Raw genomic sequence first — 23,149 nt, forward strand, 5'->3', positions numbered from 1 at the left:
GGCCACTAACCCCGGCCAGGGTCGGCCTGTCCCCAAGGCCACGACTCCAGTCCCAAAAAGTACATGCATATGCCACCTGGTAGTAGTTTTCCGAATCACTTCCCCTGGGTGTTTGAATGCCCGCTAAACACCTGCCCTCTGGCGTCTCCCGCAGTAACCAGTTCCCGTAGTTCCTTCCCAGGCCACCAGAGCGCTGGCTTAGGCAGGTCCATAAGCCCCATGCTGCTAGCAGTCGCCTTGTGTGAGTTGACCTCTAATTGGTTCAGACACACCTTAGTAGGTCGCGCTGACATCAGCCAGTACCACCAACTTCGAGATATCAAAGTCAGTATTTCTCGACAAGCCCCTCGGTAATCTTCGGAACCTTTTTGGTCCGGAAGCCGAAGTTTCCCCCCCTTTCTTTTGTTTAACCTCACCTTTTAATTACGAGGCGCTGCCGCCCCAAACTTATTGCACGCCGTGATTCTGGACTAACCGCTTCGTATCTTCGTCATCAGGACGCCTCTCGGTTTTTCTTTTAAGATGTAATCAGCTAGACAAGGGATATGATTCCCACTACTGTAGTGATTAGCCTTTAGTCAGTCCATGTAGCTCTACCTCGCAGGAGTAGTCATGTTTTATTCATCAGAAGTTATTAATTAATTTTTTAAATCACGGAAACGTCCGCGACAACCGCAATTTGCGAGCTCAGCACATCTGGGCTGATCCTGGAAGCCGTCTCCCTGTTTGACGAGTTGTGACAACTTTTACTCCCCGACCATCATCATGATTAGAAGGCATTTTCTGCCTATTTCGCCAACTGTCTGTGAATCAGTCCTGAACATTTGTGTTTCGGATCTGTACAGACAGGGTACAAGGACCGGACAAATTCCAAGGACCAGATCAGTTTCCAAGGGCCGGAAGACTAAGGCCCTCTGACTTCCAGTCAGCCTGTTTCACTTCGTCCAGCAATTGTCAAACCGCCAGCCCTTCAGTTTTTTTTTTAACCTTTTCGGACTAGCATTCAACCACGACGTTGCTCAGATTAGACAGCCAGAAGTTTCCTGCAACTCCTTAACATGTTTATTGTTACGAACTTTATTTAAATTGTGTTAATGATTGTATATAATTGTCTAATAAGGGCTGGCCCATTCTTTTAATAATGTGATTATAAATCCATGTTATACGTATATTTTTGTTAATCAACTTATAGAATATCCAATGTGAAAATAATCAAAAGTAAAATAAAAACAGAGGTACTAATACCTAGACGAAATCATTATTTTACCTTCTGAAACCAAAAGATCCACTAGTAATCCCAGTCATCAAGAGAGTGAATTGTAACAAAGTTGTAACATAACTTGGGTTTACTCTGTTATGACTGAGGAGTGTAACACTGTGAAGAGCCTCAAGTCTAGATTTGCCTTAGTCAAAATTGCTAAAGAAGTGGGATGTACAGCAGTATACTAAAGCATGTAAATGAAGTGAGATTTAGTTCAAAAATGGATTTTCCTACTTTATATGTTTTTGAATCATTATGTAGTTAAAACGTAGGCCAATAGCTTTTTAACAGTGAGTTCGCCAATATTTTAACATTTTAACGAGTGGGTAGGTTAGGTGTAATTGCCTCTGTAATTCTGGGTGTCTACAAATACCTAAGAACCAATTTCAGGACTTTTTACTAAATTTTCTTAGAACTATTATCATCATAGGGTCTTTTTTGTTTATAATAATCAAAATTTATAGCAATACAAAATAGATTTATTTGCAAGAACATGAAGTTTTATGTTATAAACCAAAAACCTTTTTAGAAATAATTTATACATAATACAAATGGACAGTCTACAACAAATTTTACTTCATGAGCAACTTTATCAATTCATGTAAGGTGTTAAAAAAATGCAAGTTGGCAAATGCCTGCTAGAAATTTATTTATTTAAGTTTTTTTTTCTCGTGATATGGAGACATCTTGAAATTCCAAGCATTACTAAATTATAAGGTTATCTTTAAAAGATTTGTGCAATGGGAGCGCATGACTTGATGTAAGTTTTTGGACATACGCCATTGCTAAGAACTTTTTCTGTTGAAGAAAAACTAATAAATAAAATAAATAAAAATACACAAGAAAGACAAAAAACACACAAAACTAAGCAAACAATTGCTGTTGTCAACAAGAATATAAACACCACAAAATATTCAGAAACAGAAATATGGTCAACAAACAAAGAAAAAACAAAGAAAAAAGTACTAAGTGAACAAAAAAACACACAAATGATGACAACACAAAAAAATATTGAAACCAAAATAATTCAGCACAACAGTTGAAACGAGACAAAAACACGACAAAACGAAAAGACAAAAAAATACATAAGTTTTACCAAAACAGAAACAAGCTTTGGTAAAACTATTGTATTTTTTTGTCTTTTCGTTTTGTCGTGTTTTTGTCTCGTTTCAACTGTTGTGTTGAATTATTTTGGTTTCAATATTTTTTTGTGTTGTCATCATTTGTGTGTTTTTTTGTTCACTTAGTACTTTTTTCTTTGTTTTTTCTTTGTTTGTTGACCATATTTCTGTTTCGGAATATTTTGTGGTGTTTATATTCTTGTTGACAACAGCAATTGTTTGCTTAATTTTGTGTGTTTTTTGTCTTTCTTGTGTATTTTTATTTATTTTATTTATTAGTTTTTCTTCAACAGAAAAAGTTCTTAGCAATGGCGTATGTCCAAAAACTTACATCAAGTCACTAAATTATAACACCAGAGCGAACACTGTAGTTTTTCAACTATGCTGTTTTGAACTTGCTAGAAAATAATTCTACATAATTTTCAAAATGTCAGGAGTTCTCCCGGATTCCTTCCCCCTTTCCCCAACCTATCATCAAGAAATTCACTGCTACCCTAAACACAAAAAATATAGGAAATATTTTAATACAGTCATGCAATAGCTCACCACCGCAAACAAACCAAAATGTCTGAAAATGACGAAAAGTTAGTGTAAATGCATAAGAAAAATTAAATAAAAAATTGTACACTTACGGGCAACTCATCTTTGCCATTCCAAATAGACACCTGGCGCTGTTGCATCACCTGCTTGATGTTTAGCAGAGCTGGGAGAGCAGCGCACCCTGCATTTATACTGTAAGAAAAGAAAAAGTACAGATGAAGTAGCAAAATCACAAGTTCACTACTTAAAACACTTATTAAAAACTTCTAACACTAGAGTTTTTAACTACCTAGTCATAACGAGTGAAGAAATCCAGCTAGCTTGTAATGAAAACAACTAGAAATAAGATTTTGAAAGAGAAGTGGTTTTATTGTTTTAAAGCATTTTATATATGGTCACCCAGCTTTATTCCTATATAAATTAACTGAATTGATAACTAAGAATTTATACTTTAACTTTTATAAAAAAATATTATTTTCAATGTTTGAATGTGTGTGAAAAATTAAGAGGTGACATGTAAGTGATTAGTGAATACTACTAATGCCTCCAAACACTTGTTACAAAGAGAATTTCTATGTTGTTTAATTAGTAAGTGTTATTTTGAGTGATAGATGATACTCTCAGAACAATAAAAATAAGTCATAATGTGAAAATAACTAACAACATTTGTACCATTAAACAATTGTCAAATAAATTTTTCCATTCTACTTAGTACATACATTTTTGTAAAAACTTCAGGCTGAATACATTACAGTCATTGAATTTAATATATTAAATATTAAGTTTTTGTGATTATAGAGTTAAATTTTGGTTAAAAATGCTGGTAAGTTTCATTATATTGTCACGTGCACCTAGCCGGTGCCACCGCCATTTCTGTCACGTCTCACTTTCAGAGGGGGGAGAGAATCGTAGCTCTTTACATAGAAACAACTCGCTTGGCATCAACTAGTCTTAACTTCATAAAATACTTTACTGTACCTAGGATCATAGGTTCGTCATCCCGTACAGGATGTCTGGTGAGAGCTGAACTAAGGAGATTTTGCAAAATAACATAATACTAAATTAAAATGATTTTATTCTTAAAGTCAAATAATCAACATCATTTTAAAGAACATTTAAATAGCGGGATTACAATTTAAAACAATAATCTCTTTACTTCCTTAACGATTGAACGACCTTACAAGAGAGAGAATGAGAGAACTTCACTAAACACTTCCCTAGTCCTTCCGAATACCTCAAATCATAATTAATACTTAAAATTAAAACAAAGATAAGTCCATACTCACATTTTCCGAAAAGCCTTTCTTGATCGATTACTTTAAAAAAATAACGTAGGGGCCTCTCCTGCCCTTGAAATCCCGAACGAACATTACATTTTAAAAACTATAACTAAACGACTAGTGACAAGGGCCATTGCCTCCGCCCGGAAGCTTGAAGATGACTACATTATGACCTAACTTAAATTAAACGACTCGTGGCCTCTGGCGTCGGCCATAGCTTCCGCCCGAAAGCTTGAATTCCTACATCACGAACGAACTAACAACTCGTGACCACAGGTGAGACGCATAGCCTCCGCCTGAGTGAGCCCCGAGTCACCAATCACTTGCGCTTAAATTCGCGCGCCCTGCCGCGCCTACCATAACAAAAGCTCGTTATTGAAGTCAAATTTACTAAACAACTAACTAGAACATCTGGGAAGGCTACCCCCCCTCTACCCCGATGTGCAGGCCACACCGCGCGGCTTGTTACGACAGCGCGCCCCAGTAACTGCGGCCCGTGGCTGCGCCAGCGTGCGGCCAAACAAACAAACAAAATTCTGCAAGCCCGCAGCGGCCCCGTGCCCCAATTACATGGTCACGCCACTTGCGCTGACGAGTGAACAGAGCAGCCAGCCCAGAGTCCCGTCAGTAAAGTCCCTAAATTTGATTTCAACAACCCTGCAAAATTTCAACCCGCGACATAACCCTCCCCTCACAGAGCTCGAGCCCCATCGAGCTACCTCAAAATTACAAATTGTCTTTTTCCATTAAACCATAACTATAAATTCCTCATTTCACAAAAATAATAATTTTCTTAGTTCCTTGCTGTCTGAACATACATCTAGATTCTGCATAAGATTTATTTTAAAACAACAAGTATTCATAAAATTAAATGTAAAACTTTTATCTGGTTTGTTCTCACAGGAACCTTCAGAGGCTCGAGTTCTCAATTCTAAAAAAAATTGTTCTGTTAGTGAAGCTCTCTTTACAAATTAAATTACTGTTCTTAGTTTCTCAGTATTCGTTAAACAATGTGCAAATTCTTGATTATTATTATTATTTTTTTTTTCAGTTTCCGTTTATTACCATACTTCTTTCGTTCTTCAAAAAAAATTAAGTGTCCTTACAGTGTTTCAATTAATTAAACTCTTATCTCGTGAAGGTTGGTGCAACTCCTCGAAGTCAGTGTTGTCGAGAAGAGTAGCTCCCTGGGCTGGCCATCAGCAAACACCACTCAACTCCAACAGCTACTGGACTGGCTTCCAGGGCAGCTCACAACTTCTCCCCACATCTGCTTCGGAGTTGTGCCATCCTCATCACGAACAGATTACAATTCTGAAACATCATCAACAGGCATTACCATCACGCCTGACAAATACAAAACTAACTACTAAACTGCAATCGATGGGCAAGGATGCAAACACACAAAAAAATAAAATTAATTAATTCAACTGCTAACATAAAGTATCCCACCCTTAGCATAATCTAATCAGGCAAATAATTTGATAGGAAAAACTTAAGGAAGGGAAACATGACCTCCAATAATTTTCCCTAACTCTTGAGTCTTGATCTTCTCTATACAGCAAATAGTCCCCACGAAGTAACTGGGTTGAAGGTCAGTTCACATGACCCACCCATAACCTCTTCTACTCTTCTTTTCTTCTGGGGGCAACCACAATGCCCACCAATCTCTCTCCATGGTGCCGAACCAGCTATCCCATGAGAGTAAACAACGTAGTCAATAGAAGCGCAGAGGGGAAACACCAATCTCTGGCTTGTCGAGTCATAAAACTGCTTTATCTTCTTCTTCTTCTGAGTAAAAATATCTGACTAACCTTGCTTCTATTCTTCCAAACAGTAAAAGTTCATCAGGTATCTTCATGAAAGAAACATTCTAACTAATAATTCTTCATTTTTCTTCTTCTTTATTTCTGTTAGTTGTAATAGAAGGCCATGTTAGGGAGGTTATAGGGAAAAAGAGTGGCCAATTCCCACCCCATCACCCACCTAGATCATGACTAATTAACTTTTAAATTTTCTATTTCAAACAAATTAAAAAAAAACCATTTTTATTCAAATTTTTAAATTATAGCTACTTTTCCTTCATAACCTCAAAAGCAAATCAATAATTCTAAATGAAATTGTGATTTACTGCATCCTTGTTCCATCCGATCTGTTTGTTTATAACCTTTCTGGTAAAGTATAAAATTTTCAAACATTACTAATTCAAAAAAAAGTAAATTCTGGTGTCCTTCGAGTTACAATTAAATTTACTATTTCTTAGCTTGAAATAATTTAAGTTTTCAGAACTATTTCATTGTCTAATTCAAAACACTTAAAAATCAACTCAAAACAACAAATCATCAAAATCAATAAGATCATCTGACCTACCTATCAGTACTGTGAACTTGAACTGTTCGTACACATTTATAATAAGCTATTGTATTGAAATTCCAACCTAAATAAGGTTTTAAAAAAACTACTAATCCCTCTGTAAATTAAGAAAATTAACTTTAAAAATTAAACTTAAGGTATTAGTTCTTTTTGACAGCTACCACAACTCACTAGTTCCATTACATTACTATAACCTAAAAAGTTCTGTAAATAATGTTTATAACAAAAAAAACTCCAGTTACTGTCTTCCATAAAAAAATAAAACTTTACATGACCTTATTAATCTCCACTTGTAAGTCCATGGCTGCCAGCTTTCTCTTCTCTTGAATCTTCAGTCTTGGCTCTTGTTTCAGTGATCTTGTATCTTGTCTCTCGAACTCTTGTCATCTTGTAAACTGGACTGCTGCTCAGCTCATCTTAAGGAATCTGTAACAGTTTCAAAAATACATGTTAATTTAAATTACATAATTCCTGTTCTTTGGTCCTAAAAAAAAATTGTATTATTAGTACACATTACCCTGAAACAACATTATTATTCATTGTTTATTACTTAAAAAAAATGCTTTACCATAAAATCCTTTTTTGTTCTTTTCATTAGGCCTATTTATTTTCCTTCTTCTTAATTAAATTCTGCTTCAAATGTTAATCCTAACTTAAGACCTACCATCTATTTATTATTCATTACCTACATTATTTATGTTACCCTAAAATTCCCATAAGTTTCTAATACTTCCTATCAAAGACATTCTCTCTAAAAAAAAATTTACTTGTGACTCTTAACTTAACAAACTTAAAAAAAACTTTTACACTAGACTTAACTTATTATTCATTCTTAGTTACTAAATTTCTATATGTAAACTTTAGTACTTACAAACAAAAACTGCCTATTTCTCTCTACCTCTTAATCTCTTTCAATTATTACAATAATAATGTTACCTTGCATCTTTAAACTTTCTTCTTTTCAATTAAATTAGACATCTCATAACAATAAAAATTCTGCCTATACTCTTCTTATGGGTGTACAAACCAACAACAAAATTTCAAATTCTCAAGTTTCCTTATATTTAAATTATGCAATGCACATAACCTCTGTGGTGCCTGTACCCTTTTAGGCCTACCACCTTCTCCTCTCACAGCATGACAACTCTTATTCCTCGGGGTCTGTATTCACTGTTACAAATCAAATATCTCAAAAAAATTAAAAACAAATTTATTATTTTAAGAAAACAAAAATTTACATTGAATTTACTATGGAGCCTGGAAATCTTAATGTCTCACAGCAGCTAACATGACTAAATCCCATGGAACCCCAGGTTTACATAACCTGTGCCCAAAAATTTAAGCATACCAGGCTTTCTCTGCACTGGTTTTACAGCATCACACACTATTTAGGGCCCCTGATCTGCCATCAGTCCCAAGGAGTTTTCCCACAACCCCTCTCTACACAAGCGCCTACCGCATTCCTCTCAATTGGCTATCGGTTTTACGGCATTCTTTTGAGATCCGACCATCAAGTTAGGGCTAATCGAACACTAAACCTCCATACTTCCAAACAAATGTAAATCAATTAAATTTTCTCTGTAAATTCTAAAAATCAAAAAAAATTATTCCAACATGCCAAAGAAACTTCCAAAAAAAATTCATAATCTTATCTTCAAACCATTAAAATAAAAATAAATAGATTACTCTGTTTTCTCCTTAATAACTGTAAACTGTCAACAAATATCATGTCGTAAATTTTAACTATGCTTACTGACTCTTAATCATAAAATCTCATTTGTCCTAATTAATAAACAACCGATTTCCTTAAAATCTCACTGTATCTCTCACACTCAAACTTCACTGGCTGAATATCTCAATAAATTCAAAAACAATTATCTAAACTCTTAAAGAAACTCCTCCCCAATTATTCAAATTACTTCACCTTATTTTATTTCATTACTTAAAACACCTTACTCAAAAAAAATTAATTAATTATCTAGCTATCTTCCATTATTATTTATTTACCGAACAAAACTTTCTCCTAAATTAATTTAGTAAAATTCAATTTCACATTAGGCAAGTACACTAACTCTCTACAGCAATGTTTCTCATTTCCCTCCTTCCTAACTGAATCCAATCTTACTTAACCTCCAGGGAATTTACCTCACAAAATAACCAAAAATTTCACTGTAGTGCCTATCTGCTATAGGCCCACTACACAGGGGGCTCTAACCCCACCAACAAACTTCATTGAAATGGTACCCTATCCCATACAGGATAGCCACTTCGGTACTACCATGGGGAACTCCTGCCCCAAACTACTCACAACTCTCAGGATTCTCCTGACCCTTAATTCCGTAGTCAGCCCATCTCCTATGGTCTGCGCTACAATTCCCTTTCTTCCCAGGGACACAACGCCTCACCTTAGGGTCCCTCGCCCTAATGAAAACATTAATTTTGTCTCTCTGTTCTTTTGGAGTAAATTCCCTCTACACACAAAATCTAGCCTTCCCAGTTTTCTCAATGCTTATCGATTTTATAGTGTACCTCCTTAATAATGTTTACAAATCCCAAAAAAATATTTTTAAAACCGAGGTAGAATTTAACTAACAAAAACATAAACAACTTACAACGAAACACTTCTAGCCTATACATCATACACTTCTTAAATTAAATTACTTACATACTGAAAGTTCCTCTTCTCCTAAAACACACTTAAATTTAAATTTATTTAACCAATAGTCTATTTTCTTATCGCTAAGTTACCGTACAGCTGATCAAAACAAGGTCACGGCCTGTCCACGTCTCCGTATGAGCCCGTGACGTCACCGAATTCCATCAGGTGCGCCAACCCTCGCTTGCGGTTCCTCCGTTCTCCGCTAGGTCTCAGCACCTCCCCGTCACGTGTTCACTCTGCCACGTCCACTGACGTGTCGTTCTGAAACAACTCTCAACATTTTTCTAATTAAAACAAAACATCACTATAAATTCTATAACTCTCTTTTACATAAACTCTCGTTTTCTCTTTAATTCCTTTCTAACGTTTATCCTTCCCTCGACTGATTTAATTCGTACGTCTCGTCTCCTACGCGCACGAAAACAAAACAAACTTCTCTTGAAAATAATTCCTATTTACGACAAAAAACTTTATTTTAAATTATAATTCTCTTAACCTACAATCTTAAAATGAACTTCAATTAAATTAAACCACTTGCATTATCTCTAATAAGCATTTAACTTATAACGTATTCTCCTCACGTAATAATCCCCGATATAAATCTACAATAAATTCAACGACTTAAAACAACTTATCACTATAAACTTTATCCTTACAAGTATCCTCAAATAAACATCTGTTACGTCAAAAAAAAAATCTCAAAGACTTCCTCCACTATAGACTAAAATTCCGTAATCCTCTCCTCAAGTAAACTCTTAATAACCTGCTATCAGAAGCTGAAACTAACTTAATAATAAACATAAAAATCTACCTCTCTCTCTCTCCAGAAATAGAACCTATCCGGCGAACTCTACCATTTCTGTCACGTGCACCTAGCCGGTGCCACCGCCATTTCTGTCACGTCTCACTTTCAGAGGGGGGAGAGAATCGTAGCTCTTTACATAGAAACAACTCGCTTGGCATCAACTAGTCTTAACTTCATAAAATACTTTACTGTACCTAGGATCATAGGTTCGTCATCCCGTACAGGATGTCTGGTGAGAGCTGAACTAAGGAGATTTTGCAAAATAACATAATACTAAATTAAAATGATTTTATTCTTAAAGTCAAATAATCAACATCATTTTAAAGAACATTTAAATAGCGGGATTACAATTTAAAACAATAATCTCTTTACTTCCTTAACGATTGAACGACCTTACAAGAGAGAGAATGAGAGAACTTCACTAAACACTTCCCTAGTCCTTCCGAATACCTCAAATCATAATTAATACTTAAAATTAAAACAAAGATAAGTCCATACTCACATTTTCCGAAAAGCCTTTCTTGATCGATTACTTTAAAAAAATAACGTAGGGGCCTCTCCTGCCCTTGAAATCCCGAACGAACATTACATTTTAAAAACTATAACTAAACGACTAGTGACAAGGGCCATTGCCTCCGCCCGGAAGCTTGAAGATGACTACATTATGACCTAACTTAAATTAAACGACTCGTGGCCTCTGGCGTCGGCCATAGCTTCCGCCCGAAAGCTTGAATTCCTACATCACGAACGAACTAACAACTCGTGACCACAGGTGAGACGCATAGCCTCCGCCTGAGTGAGCCCCGAGTCACCAATCACTTGCGCTTAAATTCGCGCGCCCTGCCGCGCCTACCATAACAAAAGCTCGTTATTGAAGTCAAATTTACTAAACAACTAACTAGAACATCTGGGAAGGCTACCCCCCCTCTACCCCGATGTGCAGGCCACACCGCGCGGCTTGTTACGACAGCGCGCCCCAGTAACTGCGGCCCGTGGCTGCGCCAGCGTGCGGCCAAACAAACAAACAAAATTCTGCAAGCCCGCAGCGGCCCCGTGCCCCAATTACATGGTCACGCCACTTGCGCTGACGAGTGAACAGAGCAGCCAGCCCAGAGTCCCGTCAGTAAAGTCCCTAAATTTGATTTCAACAACCCTGCAAAATTTCAACCCGCGACAATATTACTTGAAATTTGGTGATTTATGTTGTTATAACTTACATTTCAGTGTTATATGTTTATATATATATATATAAAAAAAAAAAAAAAGGATTTAACAAACTTGCTTGCCCATGTGTTAAAAGCATGAAATTGGAATATTACAGTTAAAAATGCTGAAATTAGAGTTATACAATTTGTTATTTTTGACGTGACGTCTAATAAATCGATGAACGCCGGCTGCACGCACGAAAAAGTGTCCCGTAACGCACATTGTCCCACTACGGATGTGTCCTGTTATGCTCATTGTATGCATGCGTGGCATCTCTCTTCCACTCGATTGGAACAACCATCGATTTGACATTTCAATGATATTTTCGTCATTTGAATTATTAATATTATGTAATTTAACGATCGTCCACCGATTTTCAACACAATCGGTACGGTTATTTAAAAGTAATGTTGAATATTCAAATACGTTTTTAACGAACAATGGTGTTGTACAGTTACACATAATAATTCAAATTACACCCGGGATTTTTTGCACAATGTTTTAAAAAATATTGTAACACATTATAAATAAGTTTGGTGTATTTGGGATGCGTATTTGTTATAAAATCGTGTTATAAAAACGAAACAATATTATTCCCCTACCGTGAACAAAATTTTTATAAATATATATATACAACATCTGAAACTATTATTTATAATATGGCCTCGTGGCCATGCGGTTAGCATCGCTGACTACCAATCCAAAGGTTGACGGATCGAATCCCCGCCGCTTTTTCATTTTTGTACTTTATTTGAATTAATGAGTGCAAATAAAAGTAAATTTATCAATTAAATTTTAGATTTCATTTCACTCCTTCTTTGTATCCATACAAAATAGTGATAATTCAATAAAAATGATTCAATTTTATTAATAAAAGTATGCAGAGGTAGATTTTATCATACAAAAGATAGAAAAATTAAAAAAAAAAAAAAAATTACTCCCTCAAAGAATAACATATTTTTAACGAACAATGGTGTATTACAGTTACACATAATAATTCAAATTACACCTGGGATCTTTTGCACAATGTTTTAAAAAATATTGTAACACATTATAATAAGTTTGGTGTATTTGGGATGCGTATTTGTTATAAATTTGTGTTATAAAAAAAAATAGTGCGTGGAGTCCATCCGCGCGGAAGAAGTGAAACTTCGTAATGTGGAAATGAAAATAGGAAGGGGTAGTAATTGATTTTTAGTGAAATCATATTGTACCAAATCAAACTAAAATAAATCATGAAATCATTAAACTATAAAAGCTGTTTATTTAACTAAGCGGACGGGTTCGCCCCAAGGAGAAAATTGACGCGGCGAGACCTCGTGGACATAGAGAAATGACACACACTCACTATTTGTGTGTCTATGAAACACACATTCACTCTCGCTCTGTCTCTTTCTATTCCCCCTCCCCAGGAGCGTTTAACGCAACCTTGTTGGAAGTCGCATTAGAAGTTTCACTTCAAAAACGAAATAATATTATTCCCCTACCGTGCTGCCATCTACGGTGACGGACGTGAACTGAATGAAACGCGATATCTATCCGCTATCACGGGAACCAGGCACGGCAAGTGCAGTAATAATAGGTTGTTACAATTGACTAAAGAATTATGGTGATTCATATAATTTATGATAGATATTTGATTACAGTTTATTTATATGAAAACTTGTTCATAATTATATTTAAACTTTATAGCTAAACGCCAGTTTTTAAAATTAATTACAAGTCATCTACAAGTGAACCGTTTCGTCGACTGTTTATAAAGTGAAGTGAAAAGTTAATGTGGTTTTCATTGCTTATTACAACAACAATTTCAGCAATAAAGGTTAATTATTCTTGCATTTTAAAAATCTGATTACTAGTATAAATTCAAGTATTTATTCTTTTATTATTAAAATAAAAATGATTCAATTTTATTCATAAAAGTATGCAATCATTTCATCAATGTTTTGTTATAACGTTGTCACGTTAAACTATCGTCCGTAAACTGACTTTACAGACAACCAATTTTTTTCATGTGTCTACGCATTAGTAATCACTGTCACTAAGGTTTAGAGGTTTGACTACTTGAAGCACTCTAAATTCCATCAGTTTGCATTTCAACATTGCTCCACTCCACTCATTTTACTCTCAGCAAACAGCACTGTCCTTTGGGCAGGGCAACCAGTACCACCAGTACAAAGCTAGTCTGATCAATGTAACCCTAATGCCTACGGACTTGCTCCACCGTTACACTCACCATACTGACAGGGGACTGTCGACACTGAGACCAAGCAAAGAGCATGCATCGCGAGTGAAAACCTCTGAGATCTCAACCCATAAATTGGGGTCCAGTAAATAGCTGTATGGAGACGTGCTGATACCATGTGGCAGGAACAGGAACATTCCCATTAGGGTCTGTATTTCTGTGAACAGTTAACACTGACCATGAGAGGTGTACTTTTATACAAATAGGAGCAAATAAGACATTCTTGTTACCAACAACAAAAACAAAATTTCAATATTAACAATTACAAAGAGAGTATTACAGTGAAAGGTCTTAAGTCCGGTATGTTCGGTGCCATAGCCATTAACGATTTTGTGAGATTATCTAATGCAAATACAGTAAAACATAATAACAAAGAAAATTTAATAAACAGTGCAATGGTATTTAACATTTAACTATAATAAGATCAGACCTTTCCATAAACAAATAATCACAGAAATTTACCTGTGAACTGGAAACTGTAATACGCTATAAAATAGGAAACACTGTACTGACATTAAAAAATAGTAACGGTAAACTCTGAGTGAACTAATAATGCAGGCAGCTCAGTAATGAGACCAGGCAGCCAAAGTAAACAGCTGGAATATACTGTATTTACCTGAATATAATGCAATGAATTTTATCAAAACTGCCGAAACTGAAAGTATAGGTCGCAGTATAATCGCAAACCTACATCTTTGCTGCTGGAAGAATGTTTTGAAATGGTGCAGCGAGACAACTGTGTCAAGGTCATGGCTGGTGCCAGTGATGTGGCCAAAATATAAAGTGTCAGTGCTTGAATCAGTATTAGAAGTGATTGTCGTTTGTTTGGTTGCTTGTGCTTTGTTTTGCATTGTAGGAAAGTGAATATTTTTTATAAAATGGATACTGTAGAGATGCATAGGAGTTTACAATTTAAAAAGTCAAAAGGGCTGAGACGAAATTATGGTGTTAACTTTAAGTTTATAGTGGCAAATCACGCAATTAAAACGAACAACTGCCAAGATGCTTGTAAATGTGATATTACTGAAACCAACATGTGTAATTGGAAGGCGGATATGCTTCGTCTCAAGAATGCAAATGATTAGAGGAAAGCATTCAGAGGGCCTAAAAAGGGACGGTTCTCTGAAATGTAAATCCGTGTGGTAAATTTCATCAAAGAGAAGAGTGGAGATGTGATTCCAATTTCACGAGATGTAATCAAATTAAAAGCCCAAGATATTGTTAGTGAATTGAACATTCTGCGGACTAGCTTCAAGGCAAGTACTGGTTGGTGCGTAAGATGCACCGTTGTGGTTTTTGTTTGCAGCACAGAACACAACTAGGACAAAAACTGCCAAAAGATTTCAGAAAGAAATTGATTAAATTTCAGCGCTATGTGACTGGTTTGCATAAACAACGCAATTATTTGTAAAGCCAAATTGGAAACGCTGAAGAAACTGCAGTGTATTTTGACATGCCTAGCAACAGTATCGTTGAAACAAAAGGCGTTTAGACTGTCACAGTGCGCACGACTGGAAATGAGAAGCTGCAAGTTATGGTGATGTTATCTGTTTTGGCAGATGGCATGAAACTGCCACCATTCATCATCTTAAAAGGAAAACTCTTCCCAAAGAAGCGTTTCTGCCGGACGTAAAAATTTGTTTTCAAGAAAAAGGATGAATGACGAACGATTTAATGCAAGAATGGTTACAACTAGTGTGAAATTGGAGCTCGGGTGCACTTCTGAAGATAAGGGACATGTAGGTCCTTGATGTGTTTCGGAGACATCTGACACCTGAGGTAAAAACTACGATAAATAATTTTAATGCAGATATATACCAGCTGGAATGACAAGCCAGCTACAAGTTCTCAATATAATAAACAAGACATTGAAGGACCACCTTCAGTAACAGTTTATTGATTGGCTGCTTACAGGTGACTATTCTCTGACACCGACTGGGAAAATTAAGAAGCCATCAGTTCTTCAGCTATCAACATGGATTCCTACAGCCTGGCGAAGGGTAATTCAGAATCCATTGCCCGCAGCTTTAAGAAGTGTTGCATTTCAAATGCCATGAATGGCACTGAAGACGATTTGTGCTGGCAAGATGAAGATAAAGGCAATGTCAACAATAACAACAGAAGCATTGCAGACACTGACAGTGAACTTTTATTCTTACCAGCATCATAACAAACTCTGTTATTATATCTATGTAAAATAAGTGTTCATGTAAATACTATTGTTTAGTATTGTGACAAACTCAAATTTATATTGGCCTAGGTAAGTTTATTTAAATTTTATTACATATTTAATTTTTAAAAAAATTAAGTGCTTTGTCTTGTCACTGTGATTTTCTTTTCATAATTTGATATTTTATCTGTGCTCTCCACTCCAAACATTTTTTCTAGACTCTCAATAAAAAAGTTTGGGGTTGCATTATATTCAGAGTCGCAGTATCCTCAGGTAAATACGGTACCTAAGAAAATCTGAAAAAGAGCAGCAAAATTGGTGCCAGATTAAAGACATTTCATTGTAATTTGTTTTTCCCTCCAAACTATTTTAAAATTTTGAGTGTGAAACAAAATATTTTTAGTGAATTTTATGACTTTTTTAACAACTGAATAGTTACCCTAAATATGAATCTAACCCACAAATTCATGCCATTAAAAAAAACCCCTTGCTAGTTAGATCTGTTTTCAATGGAATGCCAAATTTTTAACAAACAAAAAAATTTGTCATGTAGGATATTGGGCTTTGTACATCAGTTGCATTGTTACCAGTTACCTGTTACACTAAAAACACAATTTTCACATTTGTGTAAATTAGATCTCTATTCAGGGAAACTTTTTAATTTGAGACTTTTTTGGACTTAGTGACTCATATAATTTAATAACATATTCTGATCAGATTACATCTTACTAAAAAAAACAATGATTTAGATTAAACACTGAGTCTCATTTTTTATAACAGCAGATAAGTGAGAATTTAAATATAATGGTTTATAAATGGTGATTCAACTCATCTCTTTCAGGTACCAACCTTTTTCATGCTGACTGACAAACTGATGGAAATGAGTGCGAGCATAGTGAATAGCATCATCTTGTGCTGATGGTCCATGCTGAATGAGATCAATAAACTGAAGTCTATGCAATTTGAACTCAAGAGAAGAATTCTGTAACAAAACCAACTATACGAAGTACTGTTACAAACAACTATATCAAAATATAAATAGGTATTTTCTTCTATACTACAGATTCAAAGAGAAATATAATTATAATTTGAGTGTAAGCATGTAAGTTGAGGATAGTAAAAAAAAAACCTGACAGTATTGCTACCTCCATACTTGAAAACAATATGGTGAATGCTAGGGGTGTCTTCAAGATGGCGGACCTACATGCAGCAATATAAACTCTTATATAGTCCTTTTTGTAAACATTAGGGGACATAACAAACGTAATGGTATGCCAAATAAAACTTTATGATAGTTAACCTACCCTGGATTATATATGGTAAACTAAAATAATAATAATAAAACAAAATAATCACAATTTTTAAAATACGTAATGAAAATGCATATCAATGTTAATCACTTTTTGTCTCCACCTCAGTATATAATTCTTGGTAGCATGGTGGTAAAGTGCACAGTTGTGGTGCTCAAGGGGTAATGTTTTAAATGTGGTTCAAAACCTCGTCACTGCCAAAACATTTTTTACTTTTTTTAAATAACAAATTACTGGATTATACATATTGTGCTTTACACAAATATGTATTAATACATTTTTTTTATCTTATTGCTATAACATTATTAAATACATACATAGCCATTGATTTTATTATTTCATACTAAGTAGATACATTTTTACTTAAAATTAAATTATATGTTCACAATAATTTACACAAAAAAAATTATATAGTTAAAACTCCAATGTTTATTAGGAAACGAATGTCCATAAATTATTAATGAATAAACTAACACCTCATAGAAACTGACACATGTTAGCTTAAGGCTAAGATCCATAGTTTTGCAGCCACCAGGGAAATTATTTCTCCCATGAATATAATTGTAGGTAAACAAATGTAATAGACATAGTATTGTAAAGAAAGCTTTGGATTTTTAAAATATGATGGAAAAAAAATTCTAAAAAAAAATATTTTTTATAAAATTTTTATTAAGAAAATTTTAAAACTAAATATAAGGTATTTATAAAAACTGTACAAGGCTTTTGCTTTGCACACAACATAAATGAAGTATCCTAAACAATTCTAAGTTGCTTAAATGTTTACATACCATACAGAACTAAATTACATGAGTTTAAAACTTTTTATTTAACCGACGCGTGAAGCTCAAGCAACGAACGAATGATGTGTGAGTTCAGCATTACGCCGCTAGGCATCAGGACGATGAGTTTAGAGTTTGCCCGCTAGATGTCCCAACTATCGCAGAGTTGATTTGAAAGGATCGACTATCAAGCTAGTGTTGGTGACAGTAAGTCGTATTTTGAAGATAGAAAGAAGCTAATCGACGAAAACTCTTCCATTTCCTTCGAACTATATTGAAAATTGAAATATTTATTTCCTAATATTTCACAGATTTGAATTGACAGTACTCAACTTTAATTATAATTTTATTCTATATCAGTTTTTCATCATGGCAACGTTTATTTTATTTATATTAATAGTCCTATTGCGTGAACCAATTGTGACCTAGTATATAATATACATTCAAAATATATTATAATTAAGAGCAGAAATGATACCTATCTGTGAAAACTAGGCAAATTATGTGGTTAGGAATTTGAAAGATATACTAGCAAAACTGTGCCATACCAATGTAGTAGTTGTACGCTTACAAGCGTGCAGTTTTTGCTAAAACACATTTGAATTATTTGGTTTCAAAATCGCATAAATGTTTTTTCTTTATTTTACTTTCGACAGCAACACACGCCCTCTTTCGCTCCATGGTCCGCTCTGTGAATATCAGGTCACGCAATATTTTGAATGTTATTGTAATTTTGGCAATTTTAAATCTGTGATTTATGTGTAGTAAAGTAATTTTTAATTTTTTTTATAGTTGGTTGGTTTTGTAATAGTATTTACGTTCCTTTATTTCATATAATAAACTCATCTTTTACTACTGGACTCTTTCCATAATATCTCCAAATGGCAATAACTATTTCTCTGCATAAAAAAGGTTATAAATCCACTATATAAAATTAACTTCTGATAGCAGTTATGTCTAGTTTCTCAAAAATATTTTAACACTGTGTTAAAATGATATGTATCAAATTAATAAAATACTATCACATTTACAACAGCTAGAAGCACTGAAACAGCTTTGCTGATTTTTTAATAAAAAGATACCTATACAAGGCAATTGATGATAAATCACTAAGAATTTTTTGTAAAGCATCAAAGACATTTGACACAATTAATCAAAATATAATGTTGAGTAAAAATAATTAAATTTAACTAGGAATAGTATAAAAATACACAAATTATTATAGTATTATCTTAATGACATGAAGCATTCAGCTCAGCCTGAATGATTAGGTCCACACTGTCAATTCTGATATCCAAACAACTATCGGGGTTGCCCAAGGAAGCACTGTCCTATTAATTAATACGTGAATGACGTGGAAGAATCAGTAAAAATAAGTATCTCATTAGCTTTGCAGATGACTCCAAAATAATTCTTAAAAAAAAAAAAAATCTAAAATGTAAAAGACTTTATTTCAGAGAAACGTTTTAGATACTAACTAGAAGATTTACAATAAATTTTATCTGATTTGGTAGTGGATTTAGTAAGGTAGTTAAGAAATGTTCTGTATTTTAGCGAATGTTTTTTTTTAAAATCCCTTACAGTAGATATTGGTTAGTCGTATGAGGTTTTATTTAAGACGAAAGTGGTAGATAATATTTTTTAAGTTTGCAGAAAATAAGAATGCATTTTATATTTAATATGGCAAGAATATTATAGTTTTTTTTTTTTTTGTATTTCAATCCCAATCGTTTGAACTCCTAGCAACATTGGCTAAACTGATCAAAAATTGTTTTATAAATAGTTTTTAGATAACATCTAACGTTTACAAACAATTTGAACTGATTTGATGGCGTGCCTACTAAGGAAGTTAACAATTTTTTTTTGTCCTCTAAGCCATTTTTATTTAACCTTGCAGTTATTTTGACAAAAGGTTTTTGGTATTAATTTAATGAGTTATAATAACTCTTCATACAGATGCGGGGGTTATAGCAATTGTCCTATTAAACAAAGTAAACCTTGCCCATTTCTGCCCCTTTGGTCGGATTTTTGCTATTAACAAACTCGACCGAGATTTCCCAATACTTTTTTTTTGTATTCGTTTGGAAATGTTTTGGGCAAAATTATGTCAGTTATCGTGTTCATATATCGATGGCTAAGAGCACAAAGGTTGTATGTCCAAAAACAGAAAAATGGAAGAAACAGCAAAAGAATGTTTTGTGACAAGTCACCTAAAGAGTTTTACTTTACTGTTGTTGTGAATTATATATATGTTGAATTGATTTAGTTTTAACATAGATCTGACAGTATCCATGTACTGTTTACATTGTCAGTGACTCACTATTACCTAAAAATTATTTTTAAATAAGGTCTTTATGATGTGATGGTGGGACATAAAACCTTTGTACAGAATGATAGTGTCCCTTTAAAGCTATTCCTTACAAAATTGTTTATGTTGCACTAATTTCTACACCGTAGAATTCTAATGAAAAACAATATAAAAAATGGTTATAATAATACAAAACACATCAGTGAAGTCACAAAAAAATTCACAAAAAGAGAACTAATTATATTTATTTTGCCTTTTGTTCACTATGCAGTTCATAATGCATAAACTCAAGGGGAAATTTGCAATGAAATTGCTTGTGAAACTCATCTACACAAAAAAATTAAGTCTCAAAACAAAATTCCTTCTATTTTCCTGTTTACGTCTTTTGTTGTGTTCACACACTTCTTCAGATTCACTTTCACTAGTGTTGTAGGGAACACCATCTTTCCTCCCCTTTTCACAAGGAAGAGCTTTGAACCAAGCAGCGTATGTTTCTGGAATGACACCTTTATCCAGCAGTTTTAACAGATCTTGCTTTTTCTGGACTGATATGGGTATCCTCTTACTGTTCGCAGAACTCATAGAGTAATGGTGCTCCATTTAAATTTCTTTGCCCTACGCCCAAGAACAGAAATCTCTAAGAAGGTCTCATCACTCAGATTGTTCTTGAACTGGACAGAGTATGGAAGTTCTTTCTGAAACCGAAGCCACTTTATCCCTAGCCAAGATATCTTGTTCCCATTGGTATCTTCTTTAGTGTTTGATAGAACCCTCATTCCTAGATTCTTCATATCTTTTACATCTTTGAAACTCATATTTTTTACTTTGTATGGACTTCTTTTTTTCTGGCCATTTCCATTACAACTTGATATTTCTGGGTGAATAGATGTTAATTTACTTCCGGGCACACTCAATTTTGGCATGCATGGAGTCAACTTCAAGATAAGAATGACCTGACTCCATATATTTCATGTCACATATCTTGAGGTGGTCAATAGTATGCACTGCATATAGCATGGCTGGTTGCGATTCTGTCCACCAGCTGTGTCCGAATAAAAAGTCACATGGTCAACAGAATCAGGCAGCATCTGCAGGTAGTTCAAAATACAGGACCCAATTTCTGAGGACCCTTTTTTCCCTTCAGTTTCGTCCCAGACGTAGCAGTAACCATCACCATTTGAGTAAAATATTGTGAAATTAAAAATCGACAACTTCCTACTGTAGTAAATCTGACAGTCTCCGGCATGAGGAATGTAGAGTCGCTTGAAGGTCAAATGTTGCAGTCCTTTTCTTTCCTTCACTTTCTCTGGCACAACTCATATCACTTTCCTTCATTGACATGGCTTCTTTTTTCCTTCTGTCATGGGTTATCCACTTTTCTGCCATTTTGGTCTTATCTGAAGCCTCATAATAAATTTTACATGTAGTACATCTGTCTTTTTAAGGCACATATGTTGATAATTGTGAGTCATAAGAATGAAAGTTTCGCCGAAATAATTTTCCTTAACAGGTATTATGTTTTCGTTTGGACAGTAATTTGTCTATAGAGCTCAGCAACACTTAGTTCTGGGGACAGGTAAAGCCTTTTAGAAACACGCCGACAATAATGTGATTCTAGGCGAGGCAAACTGAAAATGATTTTCATGAATTACATAAAAAGAAAACAATGCCCGGTTTTGCGAACACAAAGGTTATAATATTATTAGAATACATAACATTTGTCTACAGCAGCGTCTGACACAGTTGCTTTATTTTCAGCACAAAGGTAGTATTAGTGGACATACAACATACATTTGTCTAAAACATCCTTGGACACAGTTGGATTCTTTCCAGCACAAAGGTAATACATACATATCGGACATACTAGTTTTGTACACAGAAAAAGTAACACACTGGACGTACTACTTTTGTGCTCGTAAACAACTCCTTCATTATAAATGAAAAGGTAGTATGTGGGACATGCCACCATTGTCCTCATAATGTTTAGTAATACACTGGACATACTGCAAGTGAAAAAAAAGCAATGTTAAGCACTACATTGAAGAAAGGACATAACACCTTTGTCCAGAAGAAAGTGTACACCAAGGAGAATCAGTCAGTACCGATAACTCGATTTTGAAATTTTTTGGACATACAACCTTTGTGCTCTTAGCCATCGATATATATATATATATATATATATATATATATATATATATATATATATATATATATATAGTTTTGAGATGGCGATGATTTTGGGGTCACTGAACCATGTAACAAAAAAATTTTGTAAAAATTTTCCGAAAGTTTTACTGTGGTAACTGCTACAATAGGAAGTCTTTCTCCGAAATCTACATAACTATAAAAAAAAAAAATGATTACTTTTATTTCAATGATTTAAAGGCTAGCAAAATCAGTCAATACAATTGCATACAAACAGCATATTTTTTTCTTTTATTCACTCTATTAGTTGCGGCATTAATTTTTAGAGTTATAAACAAATCCAACTTAAACAAAAACAAAAAGAACATTAAGGATTAAAATGAATAAACCATCTCAGTGTTACTACAGAGAACTATTTAAATCGTTAAGATTCATCCTGTTCCTTGTATTTTTATCTTTGTATACATTTTATAAATCAAAACAACATAAAAAAACTTAATTAGCTAACCAGAAACAACTACAAAATACACATGCTACAACCACAAAAAATACTGCCTTGGCAAGTGTTTATGCAGTGGATTTAAACTTTATAATGGCCTTCCGTGTTTCATAAAATCAATTTCAAACTCTATTAAATTTAGATTAATTCTTCTAGATAAAATGAAGATTGTAAGGCTGTGTTCTCATTCGCCTCATTCGTACTTGTCCCTGGAAGAGACATCACAAAGGCTGCCAAACAGGAAATGAAGTATGCTATACAAGTACGCAAGTAAACAAATCTGTATACTTCTCACGTACTTCCAGTTGAAAATACGTCACCATTTAAAAAAAAAACGTTTTGTATGTTCTATTTGATATTACAAATTTAAGAACTCTTAAAAACATACACAATTTTGATTATAAATTTTAATGAAAACATTAATTTATATGTTTACAAAGAAGTTTCA

The 23,149-nt window shown here is 34.2% G+C and overlaps 1 protein-coding gene across 1 annotated transcript in view; it reads right to left on the bottom strand.

Moving 5' to 3' along the window:
- LOC134530688 (E3 ubiquitin-protein ligase RMND5A) overlaps positions 1–23,149 on the bottom strand; it is a 49,912-nt gene that overhangs the window by 6,478 nt on the left and 20,285 nt on the right. The window contains exons 5-7 of the mRNA XM_063365756.1: positions 16,510–16,642; positions 13,482–13,647; positions 3,015–3,114 (exon numbers count right to left, since the gene is read on the bottom strand). Of these exons, the coding sequence (XP_063221826.1) occupies positions 3,015–3,114; positions 13,482–13,647; positions 16,510–16,642 (399 nt within the window). The remainder of the gene's footprint in view (positions 1–3,014; positions 3,115–13,481; positions 13,648–16,509; positions 16,643–23,149) is intronic.

The sequence above is a fragment of the Bacillus rossius genome, chromosome 3, assembly GCF_032445375.1.
Source record: "Bacillus rossius redtenbacheri isolate Brsri chromosome 3, Brsri_v3, whole genome shotgun sequence".
NCBI lineage: Eukaryota > Metazoa > Arthropoda > Insecta > Phasmatodea > Bacillidae > Bacillus > Bacillus rossius.